The sequence below is a fragment of the Xyrauchen texanus genome, chromosome 3 (assembly GCF_025860055.1).
Source record: "Xyrauchen texanus isolate HMW12.3.18 chromosome 3, RBS_HiC_50CHRs, whole genome shotgun sequence".
In the NCBI taxonomy this organism is placed as follows: domain Eukaryota; kingdom Metazoa; phylum Chordata; class Actinopteri; order Cypriniformes; family Catostomidae; genus Xyrauchen; species Xyrauchen texanus.
In genome coordinates, this window is record NC_068278.1 from 52557258 (window position 1) to 52581839 (window position 24582).

The following is a 24582-nucleotide window of genomic DNA, read 5'->3' on the forward strand; positions in this document are numbered from 1 at the left end:
GGACTTTCAAACGTTTGGAAATCCGATTACCGCACCACCACCAAAGTGATTTCATAACTACTTGAGTGCTGAGTTTGCTTGTCAAGCGAGAGGACATTTCCTGCATGCTCCAGATAACCTCTTTTTTCTTTTTTTGATGATATTTTTATTATTAATTCTATTTCAAATATATAACCTTAATATGACAGTAATTTAAGCACAGCCTCTGTAAAAATATAAAGCCAAACGTAAATGTGTGAAAATGTTGATCAATGTAACGTGGGGAAATATTAACAGACTAGTAATTCCAGTGTCGACTAGCAGCATCAGAACCGTTTAGTCGACTAGTCTTGCACATCCCTACTAAAGAGATGCATAACAACCAGGTGTAAACTGAGAACTGTCTCGCTTGTACTGTACCCTTGTGATCAGATCGCCCAAAATGCTTCTTAATACCTGGTGTAAACAGGACCGAATACATTGCCTGTCAACACGTTTTTTTGGTGAACAACTTGGCTCGTTCTAAAACCCCACTCGGAATGACGCCGAACCGTGAATAACCTCTACAGAACAGCTCAGAAAATGGATGACAAAGAGAAACGAAACTGTGAGCTCTTCCGTGCTATCAACCCTGACCCGTGCTGCAACATGCTGTGTGAGTGAATGTTGGACAGCGCACGCAGTTTGTATTTGGTTAACAAACATCGGGCCACTTAGTTTATTTCACCACTTTGGTGGCAGATTCTAAAGTTATGCAGTTGTATTCCTGACCTTTGAACCAGGTATGAAAGCGACAAGCAGTGGTACAAACATTACCCTTTGTCTGGGTGTGTTCTTTTGTGCATGTTTATGTGTACGTGTGTGCTGGAAAGGCAGGTGTACATGCATCCTGTCCTTTTAGCAGCCTAGTGTAGTGCCATTCTTGCATACAAACCTGCCGCAAACACATCCAAGCTTTCGTTTAGCTCAAATTAGTTTGTTCATTCAAAGCATCTGCTATATTGAATGGCTTATTTGGCCTTGAGCTACATCAGCGACGTTGAAGATAAATACAGGTGTGTACTGTAAATGCCTGAAAGAAATCCAAATGCTTGATGTTTCATATTTAATCAATAAGGTACAAGAGGTTGTGATATATTGTGAATATAGTCACAGCTAAAGGGTGTTAAAAGGCACAGTGCACAGCTTTATTGCTTTTATAAAATGGTTAATACATAATACAAGTTTTAAGGACACAAATTTTCATTTAAAAGCCATTTTATTAAGCAAATTCATTAAAGGGATTGTCTCGCCCTCATGCTGTCACAGATATGTATGACCTTTTTTTCTGCTGAATACAAAGTTTTTAGAAGAATGTCTCAGCATTGTAGGTCTAAAAAATTCCAAAACTTTGAAGCTCCAAAAAGAACATAAAAGCAGCATAACAGAAATCAAAATGACTCCAGTGGTTAAATCAATGTCTTCAGAAGTGATATTATAGGTGTGGGTGAGAAACAGGTCAATATTGAAGTCCTTTATTTAATATAAATTCTCCAGTATGTGGCAATATACACAAATAATTCAAATCGCCAAACACAAAAGAAGAATATGAAAGTGAAGTGAAAGTGGAGATTGATGATGGTAAAAAAATTCCTTAAATGCATCTATTTCTTACCCACACCAATCATATCCCTTCTGAAGATATGGATTTAACCACTGGAGTCTTATGGATTACTTTTATGCTGCCTTTTATATGCTTTTTAGACCTTCAAAGTCCTGTACATCATTCAATTGCTGTCTGAGACCGTCAATCCGCGCATCTTATCAAGTGGCTTGTTGAGCATGTTACCGTGGAGACATAGCGCATGTGGAGGCTTCACGCTATTCTCTGCAGCATCCACACACAACTTGCCACACGCCCCACCGAGAGCAAGAACCACACATTATAGCGACCACAAGGAGGTTTCCACTTATGACTCCCTAGCAACCATGCCAATTTGGTTGCTTAGGAAACCTGGCTGGAGTCACTCAGCATGCCCTGGATTAGAACTCACGACTCAAGGGGTGGTAATCAGCGCCTTTACTTGCTGAGCTACCCAGGCCACCCATTTTTCCTAGTGTTTTAATCGTGTATTTTTGTGTGCATTTCAGCATGGCTGAAAAGCTGTATTGATCATCCTATTATTTTATCACTGAGACTACATAATATGAATCTAGATGCTACAAGGAAGAAATGGTTTTGTTAATATTTAGTGGTATTATAAAAAATAAAAAAAAAGTGAGTGATATCCCAATTTGCATGATTTGCTTACCATTTGCATTTAGCAAAAAGTGGTACCGTGTCATTTTCTTTACATGCTTTCATCCTATGCACTCTGTTTTTCAGTTATTACATGCTCAACTATAGTGGCTCACAAAAAGCTGCCCACAGCAAACACGTACACACTTATGTGTTGGCAGAACTCGTGTTTTCTTTCACTGCTCAACACACAGATGTTCACTCGCAGTGAGAGGCAGTAGTAAAATAGCTGGGTTGTGACCCACACCTCAATACAAATACAGCAGCAGAGCAGTCTGCAGTTTCTGGCTGGTTGCATAACAGGTCATATGTCCGCTGGCACCTTTCATCACCACACCCCAGCAGCTGTGAATCCCGACCACATGCAGACGGAGAATGTTAGTGTAGCGTTTGGAAGTATAAACTTAATAATCCTCTTTAAATAACAGGTTGATTGGATTCATTCCAGTAGATGTGAATAGCACAATGTTTTTAATGCACGTGTTTTCAAGGCATGTTCTTTGGCATGTTTGGGATTCCATATAGTGTGTGTGTGTGTGTGTGTGTGTGTGTGGGTGTGTGGGTGTGTGGGTGTGGGTGGGTGCGTGCGTGTGCGTGCGCGCGTGCGTGCGTGTGCGTGTGTAAAAAAACATTGTAAAACATCGCCACTGGGGAGACAAAGCGGTCGGGCGTGCTGCTGGCCACCCACCCCCTCGTGTACCGTTCCGGCCTTCATAGGTGCTCGCTAACAGCACTTGCCCCTACAGTCTGTTAAGGCTAAATTGGGGATCTTTGTCTTTTCTTTTTTTTGTGTGTGTGTGTGTGTGTGTGTGTGTGTGTGTATATATATTAGGGCTGTCAATCGATTACAATTTTTCATCAAATTAATGACATGGTGTCCTGATTAATTAATCGCATATACAAATATTTGCTGAGAAAGCCCCTCATATAACAATAATTCAGTATATAATGAAGAATTATACATAGTTATCTGTAATATTTTGTATTTTATATAAAATATAATAAAAAATATTCAGATAATTAAAATGCATTACATTCTTGTGGCAGAAGAGTTAATCATTGATAAGACAATGCAAAAAGCAGCTTTAGAATACAATGTTTTGTTTACTACCATATTATTGATCATAAGTCAATTATTGGCATACAGTTCACAGCAATCCATTTCACAAGTGAATTTGTCAATCAGTTGGAGATTTATTATGAGGGATTGTTTAAGGACCCGTCAATCTACACCTGCATCAGACATGCTTGTGTAGCGTCTCGGGTGTGTTGCATCATAAACATAAAATGTTTAGGTCACTGTGTCAAGTTAAATATAGTTTAATACTCAATCTTTAAACACATCTTGAGATCCCTTAGTTCGCATTTGCGTTCCTTCAAGTGTTTTGAACGCAAGAACGTAACGCATGTTTGTGTTGTTCTGCCTACTGAAGTGTTTTCTTCACTGTATAAACTTCGCGTTGCTCATACAGCTGAAATTTCAATTAATGCCCTCTGGAGTAAACAGGTGGTACTACAAGCTTGCATTTCTCAGGAATCTTCCTTATTGCGGTCCGGAGGCATTGCGATTAATTGCGTAAATTATATATATATAAGCATTATCAAACACTAGAACAGCGGTTCTCAACTAGTTTTGCTTCAGGACACAGATTTTACATTGGATATCGTGGTGAGCCAATACTGTAGCAAATGTATTTATCTTACGTAAGTACTCAAAAATATACTTAAACAATCCATAAAATTACTTTGAGCTGCATAGGCCCAGCAATATGAAAAATTATTACCATGACATTGGCTGAATTGGAAATGCATAAACAATAACAGAAGTTTGATTTACCAGTGTAACACACAGTACAAACATTAAATATTCCATTAATATTAGCCATATTATCAAGTGACAAGTAAATACAGTTAAGTTTGAGGAGATGCACAGCCTTTGATGTCAACAACAAATGATATGGAAGGCATTTTCTCCTCCACTTTAAAAGATGATGAGCCCATTTCATTTTCTATTCTAAATTTGCATGATTATATGTTTAGTTGCTTTTTATAATTTGCATTTATCATTGTTTTTTCTCTGCTGTCTATGATCAGAACAGACTTGCAACCCTTTTTTAGGTCGTGACTTGCCAGTTGAAAACCAGTAAACAGTCAATATACAGTTTTAAATTTGCAGATTGTTGTTGCATTCTTCTAATTATTTTGATTTATGTCGTTTCTGTTTCTGCTGCTTCTGGAAAGTTTTTGTTAATTTTATGACACACTCTGTCTTACTCTCTTTTCCTAACGTCACCCCACCAAGGAGGGCACATTTACGACTGTGTTTGGAACGCTTGAAATCCATGGTGCCCTTAGGACCAGACTCAAACAGGCACACAACCCTCAGCCTACTTATGAGGGCTAAGGAACACATCAAGGTACTGTATGTGTGTGCATGCCCTTGGTAGTTAATTGTGTTTGGAAACATGAAAGCACAGAAAGTTCTCGATAGACCCATATGCATCAATGTGATATGAAGGCAATAAGTCATGAGAGGTCAAGGGTTACAGTGCTTTTACCAATGGCTAAGGGGTGTTGTTAGGAACAATGTCAGTGTCTTAAACCCCCAATGCTCAATTAAATGGATTATAAATAACAATCACAATGAACAATTCTAATGTCTGGTAATATAGATCAATAGCCAACTTGCATGGTCTAGCAGCTTACATGTATACAGTATTATTTAGTTTGAATGACTTCAAACATGGATCATCCAATCAGATTTTAGTGCTGGAATTATCTATTTTATAATAAACTTTTGAACATGTCTGTGTGTGTTTGCAGAGGTTGGAGGACAGTGAGCGGAAGGCCCAGCATGCTATAGACCATCTGCAGAGAGAACGAAGGCACCTGCGTAGACGTCTGGAGCAGCTAGGTGTGGAGCGCACACGTATGGACAGCATGGGCTCCACCATCTCCTCGGACAAATCTGACTCCGACCAAGGTATAGATATATATATATATACACACCTTTATGGACAGTGTGCCATACTGTTTTAGATCAAATCAAACTGTAGCAGAGGACTGACAGAATCATATCTAGTGTTTAGTGTTGCGACACACTGAACCCTGGTACTCATTTGATTTGATCCCAGATAGTGGCCGGCCATTAATTTAATTAGTGGAAATAAATTCTGGTTTAATACAAGTGTGAAAACAGCCTTAGAAGTGGTAGAACTACCTTATTTAATATAGAAAAAAAGTCTTTATGAGGACTCAACATCACATGGCAGTTCATATGACATCACACGAGAGTTCCACTAAGTGTTCTACCTTGAATTATTACTATTTTTAGAGCGTTTGTGTATAATTTACAGCATCATTGCATTAAACATCAGGCATTAGACATTTATTTAAAGCATGTTTGAGTGTGTTTATTGATATACACCGATCAGACAGTTTACTCAGAATGGGGCCGAAAAACATCCAGTCAGTGGCAGTTCTGCAGACGGAAACACCTTGTTGATGAGAGAGGTCAACAGAGAATGGCCAGACTGGTTTGAACTGACAAAGTCTACAGTAACTCAGATAACCGCTCTGTACAATTGTGGTGAGAAGAATATAATCTCAGAATGCTATTCTAAGATGCGGGTTGGCGCTGTTTTGTCGCCATGAGGGGGACCTACACAATATTAAGCAGGTGGTTGTAGTGTTGTGGCTGATAGCATAACATTTTTGTTTTATTATTATTATTATTATTTAGCTATTGTCCCAAATTTAAGGGACAGATTCAGCAATGATTTGTATGAAGATCTATAGGAGAATCCACTTTTCTTAAAGGAAGTCATCATAACGTGATACTCTGGACAGATCTGAATGTGAATGTAAAGCTATAGAAAAAATGGTAGAATTAAACTGTTTCTATACTGCATATTTAGAAACTACAGTATGTATTAAACAAGTTTATGATACTGCTTTATTTAAAAGTTTCTTTATTATTAATTATCACACATAAAAGGATAGTGGACCACCTTTTTTTTGCTATTTATTTCTATCACATTTTTACATTATTTAACTCAAACAAAACAATGGCAAATTGAAAGCTCAAGCAGGTACGTGAGAAAATGTAGCAGGCTGATTATTTCAACAAAGAACCTTTTTAGCCAAGATCCCATTAAATGCAGCTAAGAACCTTTCTGAAATATCAAGAACCCTTTTGGAGCTATGAAGAACCATTTTTTTCTTTGAATGGTAATAGTTTTACCTAGAACCATTTGTCATTCACAGACACATCCGCTCCCATGCAATGTCGCAAGTGAATCACAAAGGAAACCCACATGCTTCTAAATATTTCCCAGAATTCAGACAAATAATAGTCTTTAGGAGTTTATTTTGTATATGCTGAGGCCTGTCCTACAAACAGATGGCATGTAGAAAGACTGTAGCATGCAGCGCCATGTGTGAAATTTTGATGAATACTCTAACACCTAAATTGGAATGTTGCCATGGAAATAATGGGCCAGATTGACTAAACGTATAGCGCCCTTCGAAATGCACATGAAAATGCTGCAACCTTCACAAACATCAATTGAAAACAAGTTTAAGCAAATTACATGTTGTGTCATGTCATAAATTCTGTACATGCAAGTTCATCTTTTTTAAAAGGATATTTCTCCCTTTATGTTCTTTCTTCAAAGCAACACAAAAGGGAATGTCTGACACAAAAACTAGATGTCGAACATCTACATTATTCATCAAACCTCCGTAATTTTGTTTGTAATATTGTCTGGCCACATTTGGGTTGTGCAGGGTCGATGAAGTCCTGCCTGTTTTAACGTCAACATGAAATCAGAATTTACCCTATTTACTTTCTTAAAGGAATATTGCGGGTTCAATACAAGTTATGCTCAATCGACAGCATTTGTGGCGTGATGTTGATGTTCAACTCAACCCTCCTTTTCTTTTTCTCTTCCTTCTATTTCATCAAAATTGTATAACTTGCTTTGCATCTGAAACATCTTTTCTGTTGACTTCACCTATGCTATACAGGCTATTGGATAATGTTAACCCATAGCCAAACAGCTACTTTAAGCATTGTTTTAGCACATTTGAATTCAGGGGTGACCATTCTGGTTTGAAACGCCTTCATTTCACAATCCAATTAATTGCCAATTGGTAAAATCAAGTTGAATAGTCTGTTTCAGTCTTAAAACAATATGGAAGTAAAATGAGTTGTGAATGCCATTTCATGTTGACAAATCCATGGCTCAAGTAGAATGAAGAAGGAATGTCTGCCATACAATCCTAAGAATTTTTACATGTGTTTGCTTTACAGAAGAGGAGGTAGACATTGACGTGGAAGGAACAGACTATCTCCTCGGAGATCTGGAGTGGAGCACCAGCAGCGTAAGCGACTCAGATGAGCAGGGAAGCTTGCGCAGTAGCTGCAGTGATGAAGGCTATTCCAGTGCCAGTCTCCGTCGCCTCGCCAACCCTCAGGAGAAGAGCCCAGCCCTGGGCTGCAGTCTATAAGAGCACAGCCTCACCTCGGTTCTCAACCACTCATCTCCTACCACGTCAACCTCCTGTCGGGTCCACTCTAATACTTAAACTATGTTTTCTCCATTGTGACTGAAGATCTTCACTAAGACCGAAATGGAAAATGTTTTTTTTATCAACTTGCTCTGACAAATCCAGTCTGTTGTGAGTGGTGTGATGGAGTTTAGACAATAGGAGAAAGCACAGAGAAAGTATTGGAGTTTGGACTTGGCATCCACCAACCAGACCTCAAACATGCAGCACTGACTGGGAGAATCAATCCCCACTTTGTCCAATCAGATATTCCCACCCATCAGCTTTCGCTCCCTACCCTCCATCATGGCCAATTATGGAGACAGACACTTGATTGGAACATTCCCTCCCCAAAGACCCTAAAAATACCCTTAAAAACCTCATAAGCCAGATGAAGAATGTGTACCGTACCCACACCCACTGCCTAGTCCCTGTCACTCTCTTTGGGACAAGTGCACCCAATCGTACCTTCAGTCTGACTGAACCGTCCAGTAGACACAGGGCTGGGTCACCTGACCAGTTAGCTAACCTATCAGAGCATAGTATTTTGCACTTAGATTATGATGTTTGTAGGAGTGGCCTTTTTACACTCATCTAAAGAGTTCTGTCTCGTCCCGATTAATAATTGCTGACAGGATTTGGGAAAGCTGTGAGATCTGAGCAAAAGGGTAACTTCTACCGTACAGGCAGGGATTACTTTGTGTCAAGATGTGCTGTTATGTCCTTTCATTTCAAACGTCTCTTTGAAGGGACTTGCAGCTATTGTAGTGATGTATCAGACGTAGTGTGTAAGCTAGTCTTAAAAATATCTGTACCTGCACTGTCTAATACCCGCCAACCACTCCTGTCACTGCATTGGGACATTCTTTTTCTTAAAAGGGATTAAGAATTTTTTTTTATTTTTTATTTTTTATTTTTTTTGTGCAGTGTATACCCAGCAAGCACTCGCAATATTCATGCTGTGCAAAATCATCAGGGTGGTAGCAATACACACCTTAACTGGACTTACTGGTGGATTCCTGAACAACCTAAACGTCAATTTTTGACATCCTAAGTGAAAGGAGCTGTCAGTGGGTATCGAATTCTCTTTTTCGTTTTATTTTTTTAATCATTCACTGTATTTTTAATGCCCCCCAACCTGCCACCTTGAATTTTACTACTTCTGGGGGGGGCGACACAACTGAAAACACATTTTCATGTAGAACCGTTTGCAGCATGAGATTCTTTGAAGAGATTGTGGGTGGGGTTTATGGGATGAGGAGTGGGGACGGGGGAATTGTGGATCTCAGGTATCTCTTCCTCTCTCTCTAAGGACAGTGGTGTTTTGTGTGTATGCGTGTGTGGTACATCCTCTTGTTCATGCTTGTTTTCTTTTTGTCTTGACTGTTCAGCCCCAGAAGTACAAGGGTGATTCTACAAGCACATTCCATGATAGAGCAGAGCAGTGGAGGTAGTGTTATTGCAAGGACTGCAGACACTGATAGAAAGGTCTAAGGCTTCAGATTACCTATGAGCTATGGACCGTCTGTGCTTCTGCACCATCAGACTCATTGTAAGAGAGTGTGTGTGTCTGTGTCTGTGTGTGTGCGCATCGTTCCTCTGTGGCTGCTGCATTGCAGTTTTCTTCTGCAGCTAGCTATTTACCATTTCAGCTAAATGTAGACATATGTATATAGTTAACAGTAAAAAATATATATATATACACCCTATATGTACGTATATTGATAAAGTATTTATATTTGATCGACATATATGTTCAAACATAGACTTTATATATATGAGAATATATTTAATAGTGATTGATTTAGTTGCTTTCGTTCTTCCTTTTGTTAGTTTCAATGTGTAGTTTGATTTGCACTCTATATAGATATGTATAAATATATAGAAATATATATATATATCCTAATGTTTTACACATCCTGGTGCTCACAGAGCCAAAAATCTTTCATTATATTTTTCTCCTGCACAAAAATGAAAATATATTGGCAAAAAAAAAAAACAACAAAAGTACTTAAACTTTTTTAAAAAATATTGGAAGTGTTTTTAGATTGTTGGTGGCAGTATGATTGTGGAAAGTTGGTATGTAAATGATAGCTTGTTATTTTGGTGCCTAGGTAGAACAGAATTTGTTCCTATAACACTAGTGAGTAAAAAGGAGCTTCTTCACGGTTTTCCGTGAAGGATCTGTAGGTTTGAATGTAGTGACAATCTCTCCGTCACTGTTGCATCACAAGCCAACATCAAAATAGAGAGTTATGAATATAGGTGCACCAAATAAAGATCCGGTTTTAGCATTTATAAATCTTTAAGGGATAGTTTTCCCAAAAATGTAAATTCTCTCATAATTTTCTCACCCTTATGCCATCCCAAATGTGTATGACTTTCTTTCTTCTCCAGAAATCAAAAGAAGATTATTAGAAGAACATTTATGCTCTGAAACACCTCACCATGCAAGTAAATGGGTACCAACATTTTTAAGGTCCAAAAAGCAGATAAAGGCATCATAAAAGTAATCCATAAGACTACAGTGGTTAAATGCATAACTTTCAGCAATTCGCATGCTTTTTGCATATCGCCACTTACTGAGCAAGGAGAATTTATAGGACAAAATGACTGAAAAATGTATCTGTTTTTCAACCACACCTATTGTATCGATTTAACCACTGGAGTCTTTTGGATTATTTTTATGTGGCCTTTATGTGCTTTATGGAGCTTCAAAGTTCTGGCCACCATTCAATTGAATTGTATGGACCAACAGAGTTGAGATATTCTTCTAAAATCTTAATTTGTGTTCAGCAGAAGAAGAAAGTCATACACATCTGGGATGGCATGAGGGTGAGTGAATGATGAGAGAATTTTCATTTTTGGGTGATGTTCATTTTAATGGTCCTTTAATGTTCATTTCAACATATAATTATACATTTGTAAAATCAAAAGTTGTGTATGTTAACATTAATGCACTATGAACTAGCATGAACTTACAATGAACAATTGTATTTTTATTAACTAGCATTAACAAAGATTAATAAATGCTGTAAAAAATATATTGTTCATTAGTTCATGATACCTAATGAATTATGTTAACGAATGGAACATTAAAAGGATATTTGGAAACAATTTAAAATGAATTAAACAAAAGATAGGATTGTTCATTCTTAACATATGGAATGCTACTGTTGGGTAGTTTTGGAAATGAAAACGAACTTGATCGAGTTGTAGCCATGAGAGCATTAGGCACAGTGTATGGTGGGTTGGTGTATATATACATTTTTTTTTTTGTGACGTCACTGTCCACAGACAGAGAGAAAGGGTTCAATCTTGTTTTGTTTTATTCATGGGAGGGTGTTGTTTGGGGATCTCTGCCTTTTTGTATTGGTATGCTTCTTTTTTCTTGTTTTTATTTGTTACAAGTATTTTTAAAAAGTGCAAACAAAAAGTGAACTTCCTTCTCAAGATTGTGTCTTGTTAAAAAGTTTCTCACAGCCCACACCTACTGCAGAAACACCTTCTTTCTGTTTTAACACCCCCCCCCCCTTTTGCAGCCTTCTGTGAACACAGTTGATGGGACACAGCTACTGTATTGCACTTATGAATGTTATGTGAAAGACTATGGTGCTGTCACACATCGATGTGAATTCCTGCTCTAACACAAACGCTTTGTTTCCGGCCTGACGCTTATCACAGTCAAATGATGTCACCACGGGTTACTACTTAGATTTGTATTTATGGGTTGTGTACCCTACGCAGTGGCTAAAGCCTTAAGACATACAAATGTATGGAAACCATAGATGTTATCCGAAACTGAAGAGAACCCATCGCCAGTCATTCCCAATGATCGTGACTGTGTCTCAGGTGTTTCACACCTTTCCAAATATACATTAACACACACGTACATACACGTGCACACATATTCATCCTTGAACACATACTGCCTCTTGTAAGCTAAAAAAAAAAAGAGGTTAATGTCTGTTTTACATTCAATCAGAAATGGACATTTCTATGCTGTTACTTTTTAAAATTTGGGCTACTTTGGTGTTGACTGCTAAATATGTGGTTTAAAGGAATGAACTTAAAATAAAAAAGTGAAAATTGTAGAGAGGTTGTTTCTATTTTCCAGAGACATCTAAAAATGAATAATATATATATATATATACACCGATCAGCCACAACATTAAAACACCTGCCTAATATTGTGTAGGTCCCCCTCATGGCGAAAAAACAGCGGCAACCCTCATCATAGAATAGCATTCTGAGATTATATTCTTCTCACCACAATTGTACAGAGCGGTTATCTGAGTTACAGTAGACTTTGTCAGTTCAAACCATTCTGGCCATTCTCCTTTGTCCTCTCTTATCAACAAGGCATTTCCATCCGCAGAACTGCCACTGACTGGACGTTTTTGTTTTTGGCACACAACAGTCTAGAATTTTCTCTGAATGGGGCCAAAAACAAAAAAAACATCCAGTGAGCTGCAGTTCTGCGGACGGACATGCCTTGTTGATGAGAGAGGTCAAAAGAGAATGGCAAGACTGGTTTGAACTGACTAAGTCTACAGTAACTCAGAAGAATATAATCTCAGAATGCTATTCTAAGATGAGGGTTGATGCTGTTTTGGCGGCACAAGGGGGGCCTACAATATAGGCCTACAATAGGTGGTGGTTTTAATTTTGTGGTGTGTGTGTGTGTGTGTGTGTGTGTGTGTGTGTGTGTGTGTGTGTGTGTGTGTGTGTGTGTGTGTGTGTGTGTGTGTGTGTGTGTGTGTGTTTAAGCAATATCACACGAGCAAGAGTGCGATATGGTCTACATCAGCACTGCTGTGATTCGGCCGCAGGCTGAATGCCTTGGGTTATCACAGCAGTGCTGATTTAGGGCCATATAGCACGATTGCGAGTGTGATATTCCTTATAGACAACAGTTCAATGAACAAGTACATTTTAAAAATTAGGAAAAACTGAGCATGGTCATAAAAACTCATTTTTGCATGGAACTACTTTATTACATGGTGGATCAGAATCTGCCATTGCTGGTTCAAACCAAATGATGCATCCAATCCTCTGTTAGTAATTAAAAAATTTAAAGTTACAAGTTATTGGATAAACGTGTGTGCGTGTGGGTGGGTGTGTGTGTGTGTGTGTGTGTGTGTGTGTGAGAGAGAGAGAGAGAGAGAGAGAGAGAGAGACGGAGCATGTGTGATCACCTGTTGCCACACCGAAGCAGAGATGCTGTCAGATTTCTCAGTGGAAAAATGGCCATCCAATCGGGGTTATTTCTCCCTATTTCACGGTAGCCGGTGCACAAGAGTCTTTCACTATAGAAACCGCAATGTCCTCCGCCGTTTTAAACAGTACTTTTTCTCCAATGTGGAAACTCCAGTAAGAGGTAAGTGCCTTGAGTTTGTGTAATTAAACAGTCTGTTATGTCTCTCAGCTGTGATGAGCCGTAATGCTGAAGTTGTTCGTTTAAAGCCGTTTAAAGCTATTTTCTAGCTGTAGTCACCAACTGCTCATATTACAAACAAAAATTATCTTTTGCCACTACCTGTTGGCTAACATATGTAATGTCAAAAAAGAAATATAAACATGTACGTATGAGACACTTATACAGAAACTCTGAACACATCTGCAATACTCTTACACTTTAGTTTAGAACAGCACGATTGGAGTGATACACACACAGTGAAGTTTTGGTATTTTCTTGCAAGCATTTTTTGTGTGTGTTTGGCGAAATTATAAGCTCAAAGCACTAATGGGCTGGGGTCAAGTGCACTTTAATTCTGAGGTTCTTCTCCGGCACAGTCTGTGTCCTATTATATGTTACATTCCCTGTCAAGCACCAGCAATATAAACAAAGACTTATTCTTAAGACATTGGTAGTGAATGGACTGTTTGCAATTAATTAAAAGAATAGAAATATGTACTTATTTTGTGCATTAACTGCATCCTTGTTGAATGTGATGTAGGCTACTCCTTTTATATGCATGGGAAACGTGGTTCAGGATTTGGATGTACTCTCCGTTAAATTATAGAGAATATAAGTATTATTAATCATTTTCATCTACTGACACACAAATCATGGCTACTATTAACAGTAATTGTATCTTCATGCACAGTACCGCCGCTCCTTATACGGATATTAAATAGTCTGCATAGGGTACCAACTACCTAGAAGGGCACCATCTTACCCTTGGGGGGCACAAGAAATTCAAATTCTAGAGAGCATTTTATTGGACAAAAATCTGCAGAGCTATCAATATTTTTGGTCCATTTCAAATGTGTATATCAATAAATATAAATTTACTGATCATACAGGTTTGTAGCAATTATCATTTTTTTTGCTGAACTATCCCTTTAAGGCTGTGCTGACCATTTATGTCAATAAGTGGATGTTTTGCTCTCTGACTGCACTGTTTTTCTCATCAATGCTAATAAAGTCGTGTCCCTGAATATGCCCAGATAATATCTCCGCTGTCATTCAATAACCAGATCAGAGAAGAGAAGGCTGGATGAAAGTGGGAAGGATAGGTGTCGTTTTTAGGCACAAAAATGGAAGCGATACACCAGACTAATAAGAATGAGAGATGAGTGCTCTCGGGGTTGGATGACCTAGTTGGATTATGGCTGCAAAAGCCATAATGCTTAAAGGTCACGATAAGGTTCCCTTCCTTCAGCCCTCTTAGTGTTTTCTGAGAAAGTAAAAATAGCATGATTATGTAAAAAAAAATACACTGTGTGCAGAGGGAGAAGGTATGCTATTTTTCTGTCATTGAATTTGACTCCTTATATTTAGTTAGATGTTCATTCAACCACAGCACTGAACATAAACTTTCGCTAAAGATTACAGGTGAAACTCGAAAAATTTGAATATCGTGCAAAAGTTCATTAATTTCAGTAATTCAACTTAAAAGGTGAAACTAATATATTATATAGACTCATTACAAGCAAAGTAAGATATTTCAAGCCTTTATTTGATATAATTTTGATGATTATGGCTTACAGCTTATGAAAACCCCAAATTCAGAATCTCAGAAAATTAGAATATTGTGAAAAGGTTCAGTATTGTAGGCTCAAAGTGTCACACTCTAATCAGCTAAACACCTGCAAAGGGTTCCTGAGCCTTTAAATGGTCTCTCAGTCTGGTTCAGTTGAATTCACAATCATGGGGAAGACTGCTGACCTGACAGTTGTGCAGAAAACCATCATTGACACCCTCCACAAGGAGGGAAAGCCTCAAAAGGTAATTGCAAAAGAAGTTGGATGTTCTTAAAGTGCTATATCAAAGCACATTAATAGAAAGTTAAGTGGAAGGGAAAAGTGTGGAAGAAAAAGGTGCACAAGCAGCAGGGATGACCGTAGCCTGGAGAGGATTGTCAGGAAAAGGCCATTCAAATGTGTGGGGGAGCTTCACAAGGAGTGGACTGAGGCTGGAGTTACTGCATCAAGAGCCACCACACACAGACAGGTCCTGGACATGGGCTTCAAATGTCAAACATCTTACCTGGGCTAAAGAAAAAAAGAACTGGTCTGTTGTTCAATGGTCCAAAGTCCTCTTTTCTGATGAGAGCAAATTTTGCATCTCATTTGGAAACCAAGGTCTCAGAGTCTGGAGGAAGAATGGAGAGGCACACAATCCAAGATGCTTGAAGTCCAGTGTGAAGTTTCCACAGTCTGTGTTGGTTTGGGGAGCCATGTCATCGGCTGGTGTTGGTCCACTGTGCTTTATTAAGTCCAGAGTCAACGCAGCCGTCTACTGGGACATTTTAGAGCACTTCATGCTTCCTTCAGCAGACAAGCTTTATGGAGATGCTGACTTCATTTTCCAGCAGGACTTGGCACCTGCCCACACTGCCAAAAGTACCAAAACCTGGTTCAATGACCATGGTATTACTGTGCTTGATTGGCCAGCAAACTCGCCTGACCTGAACCCCATAGAGAATCTATGGGGCATTGTCAAGAGAAAGATGAGAGACATGAGACCAAACAATGCAGAAGAGCTGAAGGCCGCTATTGAAGCATCTTGGTCTTCCATAACACCTCAGCAAATGTGATGGCATAGCAGACAGGCTGATAGCATCCATGCCACGCCGCATTGAGGCAGTAATTAATGCAAAAGGGGCCCAAAGCAAGTACTGAGTACATATGCATGATTACACTTTTCAGAGGGCCGACATTTCTGTATTTATAATCCTTTTTTTTTATTGATTTCATGTAATATTCTAATTTTCTGAGATTCTGAATTTGGGGTTTTCATAAGCTGTAAGCCATAATCATCAAAATTATATCAAATAAAGGCTTGAAATATCTTACTTTGCTTGTAATGAGTCTATATAATATATTAGTTTCACCTTTTAAGCTGAATTACTGAAATTAATGAACTTTTGCACGATATTCTAATTTTTCGAGTTTCACCTGTATGTGATGAATGTCCAGCTGTGTCACTTTGTGCCTAATTGAAAATGGACCACACTGCTAAACATCATATTTTTAACCACTATCTTTGTCTTGTTTTCCAGTAAAAGTATCTAAATATCCTTAAACTATATAATTTCACATGCAAAGTCAAATTTTCTAAAGATGTTAAAGCTTGTTTACAAAGAATGTATGTCAAATTTAAAGTTGAAGTCAGAAGTTTGCATACACCTTAGCCAAATACATCGGATTTTTAGCCCATTCCTCCTGAAAGAACCGGTGTAACTGAGTCAGGTTTGTAGGCCTCCTTACTCACACATGCTTTTTCAGATTCAGGTCAAGGCTTTGTGGTGGCCACTCCAATACCTTGACTTTGTTGTCCTTAAGCGATTTTCACCCATTTGCGAATGAGCTTTAACTTCCTGGCTGATGTCTTGAGATGTTGCTTCAGTATATCCACATAATATTCCTTCCTAATGGTGCCATTTATTTTGTGAAGTGCACCAGTCCCTCCTGTAGCAAAGCACCCCCACAACATGATGCTGCCATCGCCATGATTCACGGTTGGAATGTGTTCTTGAGCTTGCAAGCCTCACCCTTTTGCCTCCAAACATTACAATGGTCATTATGACCAAACATTTACATTTTTGTTTCATCAGACCAGAGGACATTTCGCCAAAAATAAGATCTTTGTCCCCATGTGCACTTACAAACTATAGTCTGGCTTTATGGCAGTTTTGGAGCAGTGGCTTCTTCCTTGCTGAGCAGCCTTTCAGGTTATGTCGATATAGGACTCATTTTACTGTGGATATAGATACTTCTCTACCTGTTTCCTCTAGCATATTCACAAGACATTTTGCTGTTGTTCTAGGATTGTTTTGCACTTTTTGCACCAAACTATGTTCATCTTTATGAGAATGGGTCTCCTTCCTGAGCGGTATGATGGCTGTCTTGTCCCATGGTGTTACTTGCATACTATTGTTTGTATAGATGAACGTGGCACCTTCAGGCATTTGGAAATTGCTCCCAAGGATGAACCAGACTTGTGGAGGTCCAACAAATCTTTCCCTGAGGTCTTGGCTGATTTGTTTTGATTTTCCCATGATATCAAGCAAAGAGGTACTTAGTTTGAAGGCAGGCCTTAAAATACATCCACAGGTACACCTCCAATTGACTCCAATTAGACAAGATCAGAAGCTAAATGGCTAATTGCCGAAAGGCTAAATATAGTTTTCTGGAATTTTCCAAGCTGCTTAAAGGCACAGTTAACTTAGTGTATATAAACTTCTGACCCACTAGAATTGTGATATAGTCAATTAAAAGTGAAACAATCTGTCTGTAAACAATACATGACATAAATTGATTAGTGTGGACATGGCCAATTTTCAGCCGGAAACGCATTTATTTTGCTATGTTTACACCTCAATCCACATTAAAACGCGTTTACTTTGGAAAACTGTGACATTACGAATCTGAAAACAGAGATTTTTTAAACTAAAATTGTCTTTGAATTTTCTTCTGAAAACACATTGAGTGCGCAAAGGCAGGGACAGACCATTGGTAGCACTTTGTGGGTCAAAATTTTACGAGGGGAGTTTAGCATTAGTGATACTCTCTCTGGGTGAGTTCAAGTATGCGTTTATAGCATGCTTGTGTGTGGGGGGGGGGGGGTCAAAGTCAATTTGACCCCTCACTGCACCCTTGTATATCAGATTAGACAAATTCAGCAGCTTATCAAGCAGCCAGACAACAGCGACCTTCGCTTCTCCATATACACCGCAGCATTCATCGCTGCTCTGATTAATGGGATAGTTCACCCAAAAATTACAATTCTCTCATCATTTACTCACCCTCATGCTATCCCAGATTTGTATGACTTTCTTTCTTCTGCTAAACACAAATGAAGATTTTTAGAAGAGTATTTCAGCTCTGTAGGTCCATAAAATGCAAGTGAATGGTGACCTTTTGGGTGAATTGTCCTTTAACAGAAGCACCCACTAAAACTCAACATTACACTATATCCTGCTCACACACTCTGATAGAAGAGGGAATCAACCCCAATCTATCTACATGCCAAAAGTCACACCAATTTATTTTGTAGCATTTTTCCAAGCTGATTGTATGTGTGAAATCTGCAGATTGGATTTATAAATGGTAAAATGTGCTGCGAGTACTGCACTGTTATTGTTAGAATACACATAATAAAAAAATACAAATTCAATGAGTATGATAACATATTTTGTAACACATTAATTGAAACAAAGTAAATAATCTCAGGCAATAATTTATTGTATCATTAAGGCAGTATAAAACATGTCAAGACACAAATCTTGATGTTAAAAACGTTCACGGGTCAAAATTACATAAAGATGTCATTTGTCAACTACCCATATCCATTTTGTCCAACCTGTCCATTCAGGGATGACACTGTCTGATTACATGGAAAATACTATACACAAACATTGCTGTTGGTGGCATCATTATTGGTGAATGAGTAAGTGGTTGTCACATTTGTTTGCATAAATACATGACTACTACTAATAAGAATAAACTAATGTCACATTCAACCAAGTTTCATATGGATATGTGGTGAACTCCATGCACTCGCAAACATAATCATGCAGATAGTGACATGATGGTGAAGTGTTCTCTGGTCAGTGTGAGTGGGCAGTAAGCCTCCTTCCTCCACAATCAAACAGGAAAGAACATGGAGAAGCTGCCACAGGGCTGTGAGTTAACAGATGAAGAGAAGAGAGGCTGGATGTGGGCTGTGATCTCATGGGAGCAGAACTAAGGGGGTGTGAGAGGGAGACGAGAGGACTGTTGGCAACAAAAGAGAGAGACCCACCTTCTGCATGTATTTACACACAGACCCCAATGAGTAGATGAGGTATGAACAGTTATGCAGTCATTAAAGCACATCAAGAGATTGAAGTAAACTTCTTCATAGGGGAACATTTCATGAAAATGTGTCCAAGTCACATTTTACCCCAAAAATCAGAAGAAGAAAGTAATTATATTTAGCATATTTTAGATTTGTATAGTGACTCATGTATATACTGTGTGTGTGTGTGTGTGTGTGTGTATGTGTATATATATATATATATATATATATATATATATATATATATATATATATATATACACTCACCTAAAGGATTATTAGGAACACCTGTTCAATTTCTCATTAATGCAATTATCTAATCAACCAATCATATGGCAGTTACTTCAATGCATTTAGGGGTGTGGTCCTGGTCAAGACAATCTCCTGAACTCCAAACTGAATGGGAAAGAAAGGTGATTTAAGCAATTTTGAGCGTGGCATGGTTGTTGGTGCCAGACGGGCCAGTCTGAGTATTTCACAATCTGCTCAGTTACTGGGATTTTCACACACAACCATTTCTAGGGTTTACAAAGAATGGTGTGAAAAGGGAAAAACATCCAGTATGCGGCAGTCCTGTGGACGAAAATGCCTTGTTGATGCTAGAGGTCAGAGGAGAATGGGCCGACTGATTCAAGCTGATAGAAGAGCAACTTTGCCTGAAATAACCACTCGTTACAACCGAGGTATGCAGCAAAGCATTTGTGAAGCCACAACACGCACAACCTTGAGGCGGATGGGCTACAACAGCAGAAGACCCCACCGGGTACCACTCATCTCCACTACAAATAGGAAAAAGAGGCTACAATTTGCAAGAGCTCACCAAAATTGGACAGTTGAAGACTGGAAAAATGTTGCCTGGTCTGATGAGTCTCGATTTCTGTTGAGACATTCAGATGGTAGAGTCAGAATTTGGCGTAAACAGAATGAGAACATGGATCCATCATGCCTTGTTACCACTGTGCAAGCTGGTGGTGGTGTAATGGTGTGGGGGATGTTTTCTTGGCACACTTTAGACCCCTTAGTGCCAATTGGGCATCGTTTAAATGCCACGGCCTACCTGAGCATTGTTTCTGACCATGTCCATCCCTTTATGGCCACCATGTACCCATCCTCTGATGGCTACTTCCAGCAGGATAATGCACCATGTCACAAAGCTCGAATCATTTCAAATTGGTTTCTTGAACATGACAATGAGTTCACTGTACTAAAATGGCCCCCACAGTCACCAGATCTCAACCCAATAGAGCATCTTTGGGATGTGGTGGAACGGGAGCTTCGTGCCCTGGATGTGCATCCCACAAATCTCCATCAACTGCAAGATGCTATCCTATCAATATGGGCCAACACCTGTACACCTACGTATTCATGTGATTATCAAATCAGTCAATCATGTTGCAGCAGTGCAATGCATAAAATCATGCAGATACGGGTCATGCTAGAGAACCCATTTGATAGGACATTTTAGCTGGTACTCACTAATTTATTTTAGCTCATAAATCAGCTAAATTATGTTTATCTTTAAATCTAATGAAGTGCACAGATTTCAATGAGGTTTGGCATAGGGGATAGAATATATCTTTAGCCTGCTATAAAATGAAAGTCTATGATTTTCAACAAATGTGTGTGTGTGTGCGCATATATTTTAGATATTTATTGTGAGTCAAACTATATATAAAAGTGTGTATATATATATATATATATATATATATATATATATATATATATACACACACACACACACACACACACACACACACCCAATATGGATTTTTAGATACATATTTTCACTTTTCTTGACAGTTCCCTCCAAAATTATTATTGCAATGTGTCCCAACATTTTACTTTCAAGTTGTTGTTTTGTTTTTTGGACTGTGGAGATTTGCATTAGATTCTCACTATGCTGTCATTTATATTGTATTACCGTAATTATTTTAATGTGGTTTTGTCTTATTAAAATCAGCATTAAGGCAGAACAACAAGTACTACCACTATACTTTAATACTTTACTATTTAAATATATAGATATATACTCATTACAGTAATTAGATTTATTTGTTCACTGCTGTAATTAGAATTGGGATGTGAAATCAAGATGTGCTTATTTCTCATGTAAACAATGTCACAATGCAAAAAATCTTAATGGTCCTAAAAATAGACTTAATCTTTTTTTCAAGCAAAGCAATACAAGTTCTGATTTTTTTTGTTTTTCTTTTGATTTCAGAAAGAAATCTGACCAAGACAGGTTCTTGTAGCAGGTTTCGTGAGATTACTCCAAATCGAATATTCTGAATAACATAATACATTTAATTGATGATTTGCCCTCTATTTTAAACTTTTAGAAGATTTACACAAGGAATTCCCTCCTTGCACATAACGTCTCTATTTTAGTCCCAACACACTAACAAGAGCATGAGAGAGATGGTGTGTATATATATATATATATATATATATATATATATATGCATGCTTGCGTGTGTGCAGAGAGGAGGGCAGTAGCTCAAGCTTCTGTTCACACACACATCAGTGATATAGACGAGTGTTTAACAAACTGACATACTGGGTCAGTCCTGTGTGTGTGTCTTCTGTATTGTAATTTGAGGAGAATATCTTTATAAAATACTATCTTAAGTTAAAATAGCCATTTTCCAAAATCTATATTTAAAATGTATTAACTTCTCAGAGGGGACTTACAAATGTAACATGCCAATATATCAATTTATTGTTTTGGTGAACAGAAATCCTAATAAATATATTGTATAAAATAACAATTTTAAAAGACGTGTTGCCCCAATATAAATGTGGCAACTTACCTGGCATATGATGAAAAAAATAATAATATTTGGATTAAAATCCACCATTTTATCGTTGACCCTTGGACTAATGTGTGATTTTCTATATCACATGTTCACCCAAGAGATATTACAAAAATATATAATGATTATATTACAATACAATTTTTCAAAGATAGAATTCACAACAGTCATATTCCATTGAGAGTGATTACATCATAATTGTAATATACATTTATTGAAACAAAGTAAATAATGTCCAGCAACAATTTTTTAAATCATAAAAGGCACAGAGGTACTAAAAATAGAATGAAACGTGTTTTTGACATTGTTCTCACATAATGATATGGGGGACATTATTTTTCCTGCACAAGTCCACAGTCTAGCAAATGTGATGAGCAATATTCACTCGGGTTCTTTAATAAACATAACGCCCTCTAGTGACTGATGTGTGCAAATATGCACTTATACACTCACCTAAAGGATTATTAGGAACACCATACTAATACTGTGTTTGACCCCCTTTTGCCTTCAGAACTGCCTTAATTCTACGTGGCATTGATTCAACAAGGTGCTGAAAGCATTCTTTAGAAATGTTGGCCCATATTGATAGGATAGCATCTTGCAGTTGATGGAGATTTGTGGGATGCACATCCAAGGCACGAAGCTCCCGTTCCACCACATCCCAAAGATGCTCTATTGGGTTGAGATCTGGTGACTGTGGGGGCGATTGTAGTACAGTGAACTCATTGTCATGTTCAAGAAACCAATTTGAAATGATTCGAGCTTTGTGACATGGTGCATTATCCTGCTGGAAGTAGCCATCAGAGGATGGGTACATGGTGGCCATAAAGGGATGGACATGGTCAGAAACAATGCTCAGGTAGGCCGTGGCATTTAAACGATGCCCAATTGGCACTAAGGGGCCTAAAGTGTGCCAAGAAAACATCCCCTACACCATTACACCACCACCACCAGCCTGCACAGTGGTAACAAGGCATGATTGATCCATGTTCTCATTCGGTTTACACCAAATTCTGACTCTGCCATCTGAATGTCTCATCAGAAATCGAGACTCATCAGACCAGGCAACATTTTTCCAGTCTTCAACTGTCCAATTTTGGTGAGCTCTTGCAAATTGTAGCCTCTTTTTCCTATTTGTAGTGGAGATGAGTGGTACCCGGTGGGGTCTTCTGCTCGCCTCAAGGTTGTGCGTGTTGTGGCTTCACAAATGCTTTGCTGCCTACCTTGGTTGTAACGAGTGGTTATTTCAGGCAAAGTTGCTCTTCTATCAGCTTGAATCAGTCGGCCCATTCTCCTCTGACCTCTAGCATCAACAAAGCATTTTCGCCCACAGGACTGCCGCATACTGGATGTTTTTCCCTTTTCACACCATTCTTTGTAAACCCTAGAAATGGTTGTGTGTGAAAATTCCAGTAACTGAGCAGATTGTGAAATACTCAGACCGGCCCGTCTGGCACCAACAACCATGCCACGCTCAAAATTGCTTAAATCACCTTTCTTTCCCATTCTGACATTCAGTTTGGAGTTCAGGAGATTGTCTTGACCAGGACCACACCCCTAAATGCATTGAAGCAACTGTCATATGATTGGTTGATTAGATAATTGCATTAATGAGAAATTGAACAGGTGTTCCTAATAATCCTTTAGGTGAGTGTATATATATATATATATATATATATATATATATATATATATATATATATATATTATTTATTTTTAAGTCAATTTTTTTCAGCTTGTCTGTCTTTCCGTCCATCTGTCTAGAATAGCGGTCATCCAAAATTGTTTTTCCAATATCTAACTATTAAAATATTTCATTTGGTGCCCCTCAATTCTGAATATGTGGTTATGGCCTAGTGTCTATGTAATGGATAACATCTATCTAGTCTTCCTAATTTTATGTATAAACCCCATGCATTTCTCTTTTATAAATATATATGTTCCCTGGCACATCAACGGTGGCTCAGTGACCAATAATATTAAGGCCACGTCTCCTGACTTTGGTCAAGTTTAATCCTGCCTCGTCAATATGCACAAATGTGTGGGGATTCATCAGCCTCCAGCTTCATCACATTATAAAAGATAGTAAAAGCAATTTAGGAAATAGTTTACAGTAGATATTATAAATCATAGTTACACATAAATTCTTTAACATATTCTGCATAATACAGGTTGTATATGTCAGTACTGAAAGACAAGAGTACAGCACCTTGTACTATTGATGATATTCGCTCTCAAAAGGTACCTTGTTGCTTCAGTGCAATCTGATTTCTCTTCAGCACCCCATAAATTGTGGAGAGGCTGCCGGTGTTGAGATTTTGAAAGATGCTGTTATCTTGTATGACTGCAATTTGAATATCTTTTAGTCTAATAGCATTGTTTGCTACAACCATATTACGAATTTCAAGTTATTGTTGATCAGTGAAAACTGATCTTCTGCCACAACCATGGGGCAGACGCTCAATCCTAGACAGAAAATACAGCGGAGTCAATGTATTCTACATAAATTCTGAGACATGCATTGGCCATGTTTACTGGAATTCCAGTGTGAAGGAATATTGCAGTACAATTTGATTACACACCTGTTTTCCCTCCTGAATGTCTGGACTATTGAGAACACTGTAGACCGGCCAAGAGTATGCTGCTCTTTCAAACCAGCCTCTGTCATACTT

The 24582-nt window shown here is 38.3% G+C and overlaps 1 protein-coding gene across 2 annotated transcripts in view; it reads left to right on the forward strand.

The window, feature by feature from the left end:
* Positions 1 to 11901, forward strand: part of mxd1 (MAX dimerization protein 1) — a 34719-nt gene extending 22818 nt beyond the window's left edge. For both annotated transcript variants that reach the window (XM_052101459.1, XM_052101465.1), the window contains 3 exons: positions 4560 to 4674; positions 5081 to 5240; positions 7572 to 11901. In XM_052101459.1, coding sequence (XP_051957419.1) covers positions 4560 to 4674; positions 5081 to 5240; positions 7572 to 7768 — 472 coding nt within the window. In that variant the 3' untranslated portion in view covers positions 7769 to 11901. The remainder of the gene's footprint in view (positions 1 to 4559; positions 4675 to 5080; positions 5241 to 7571) is intronic.
* The last annotated feature ends 12681 nt before the right edge of the window (positions 11902 to 24582 follow it).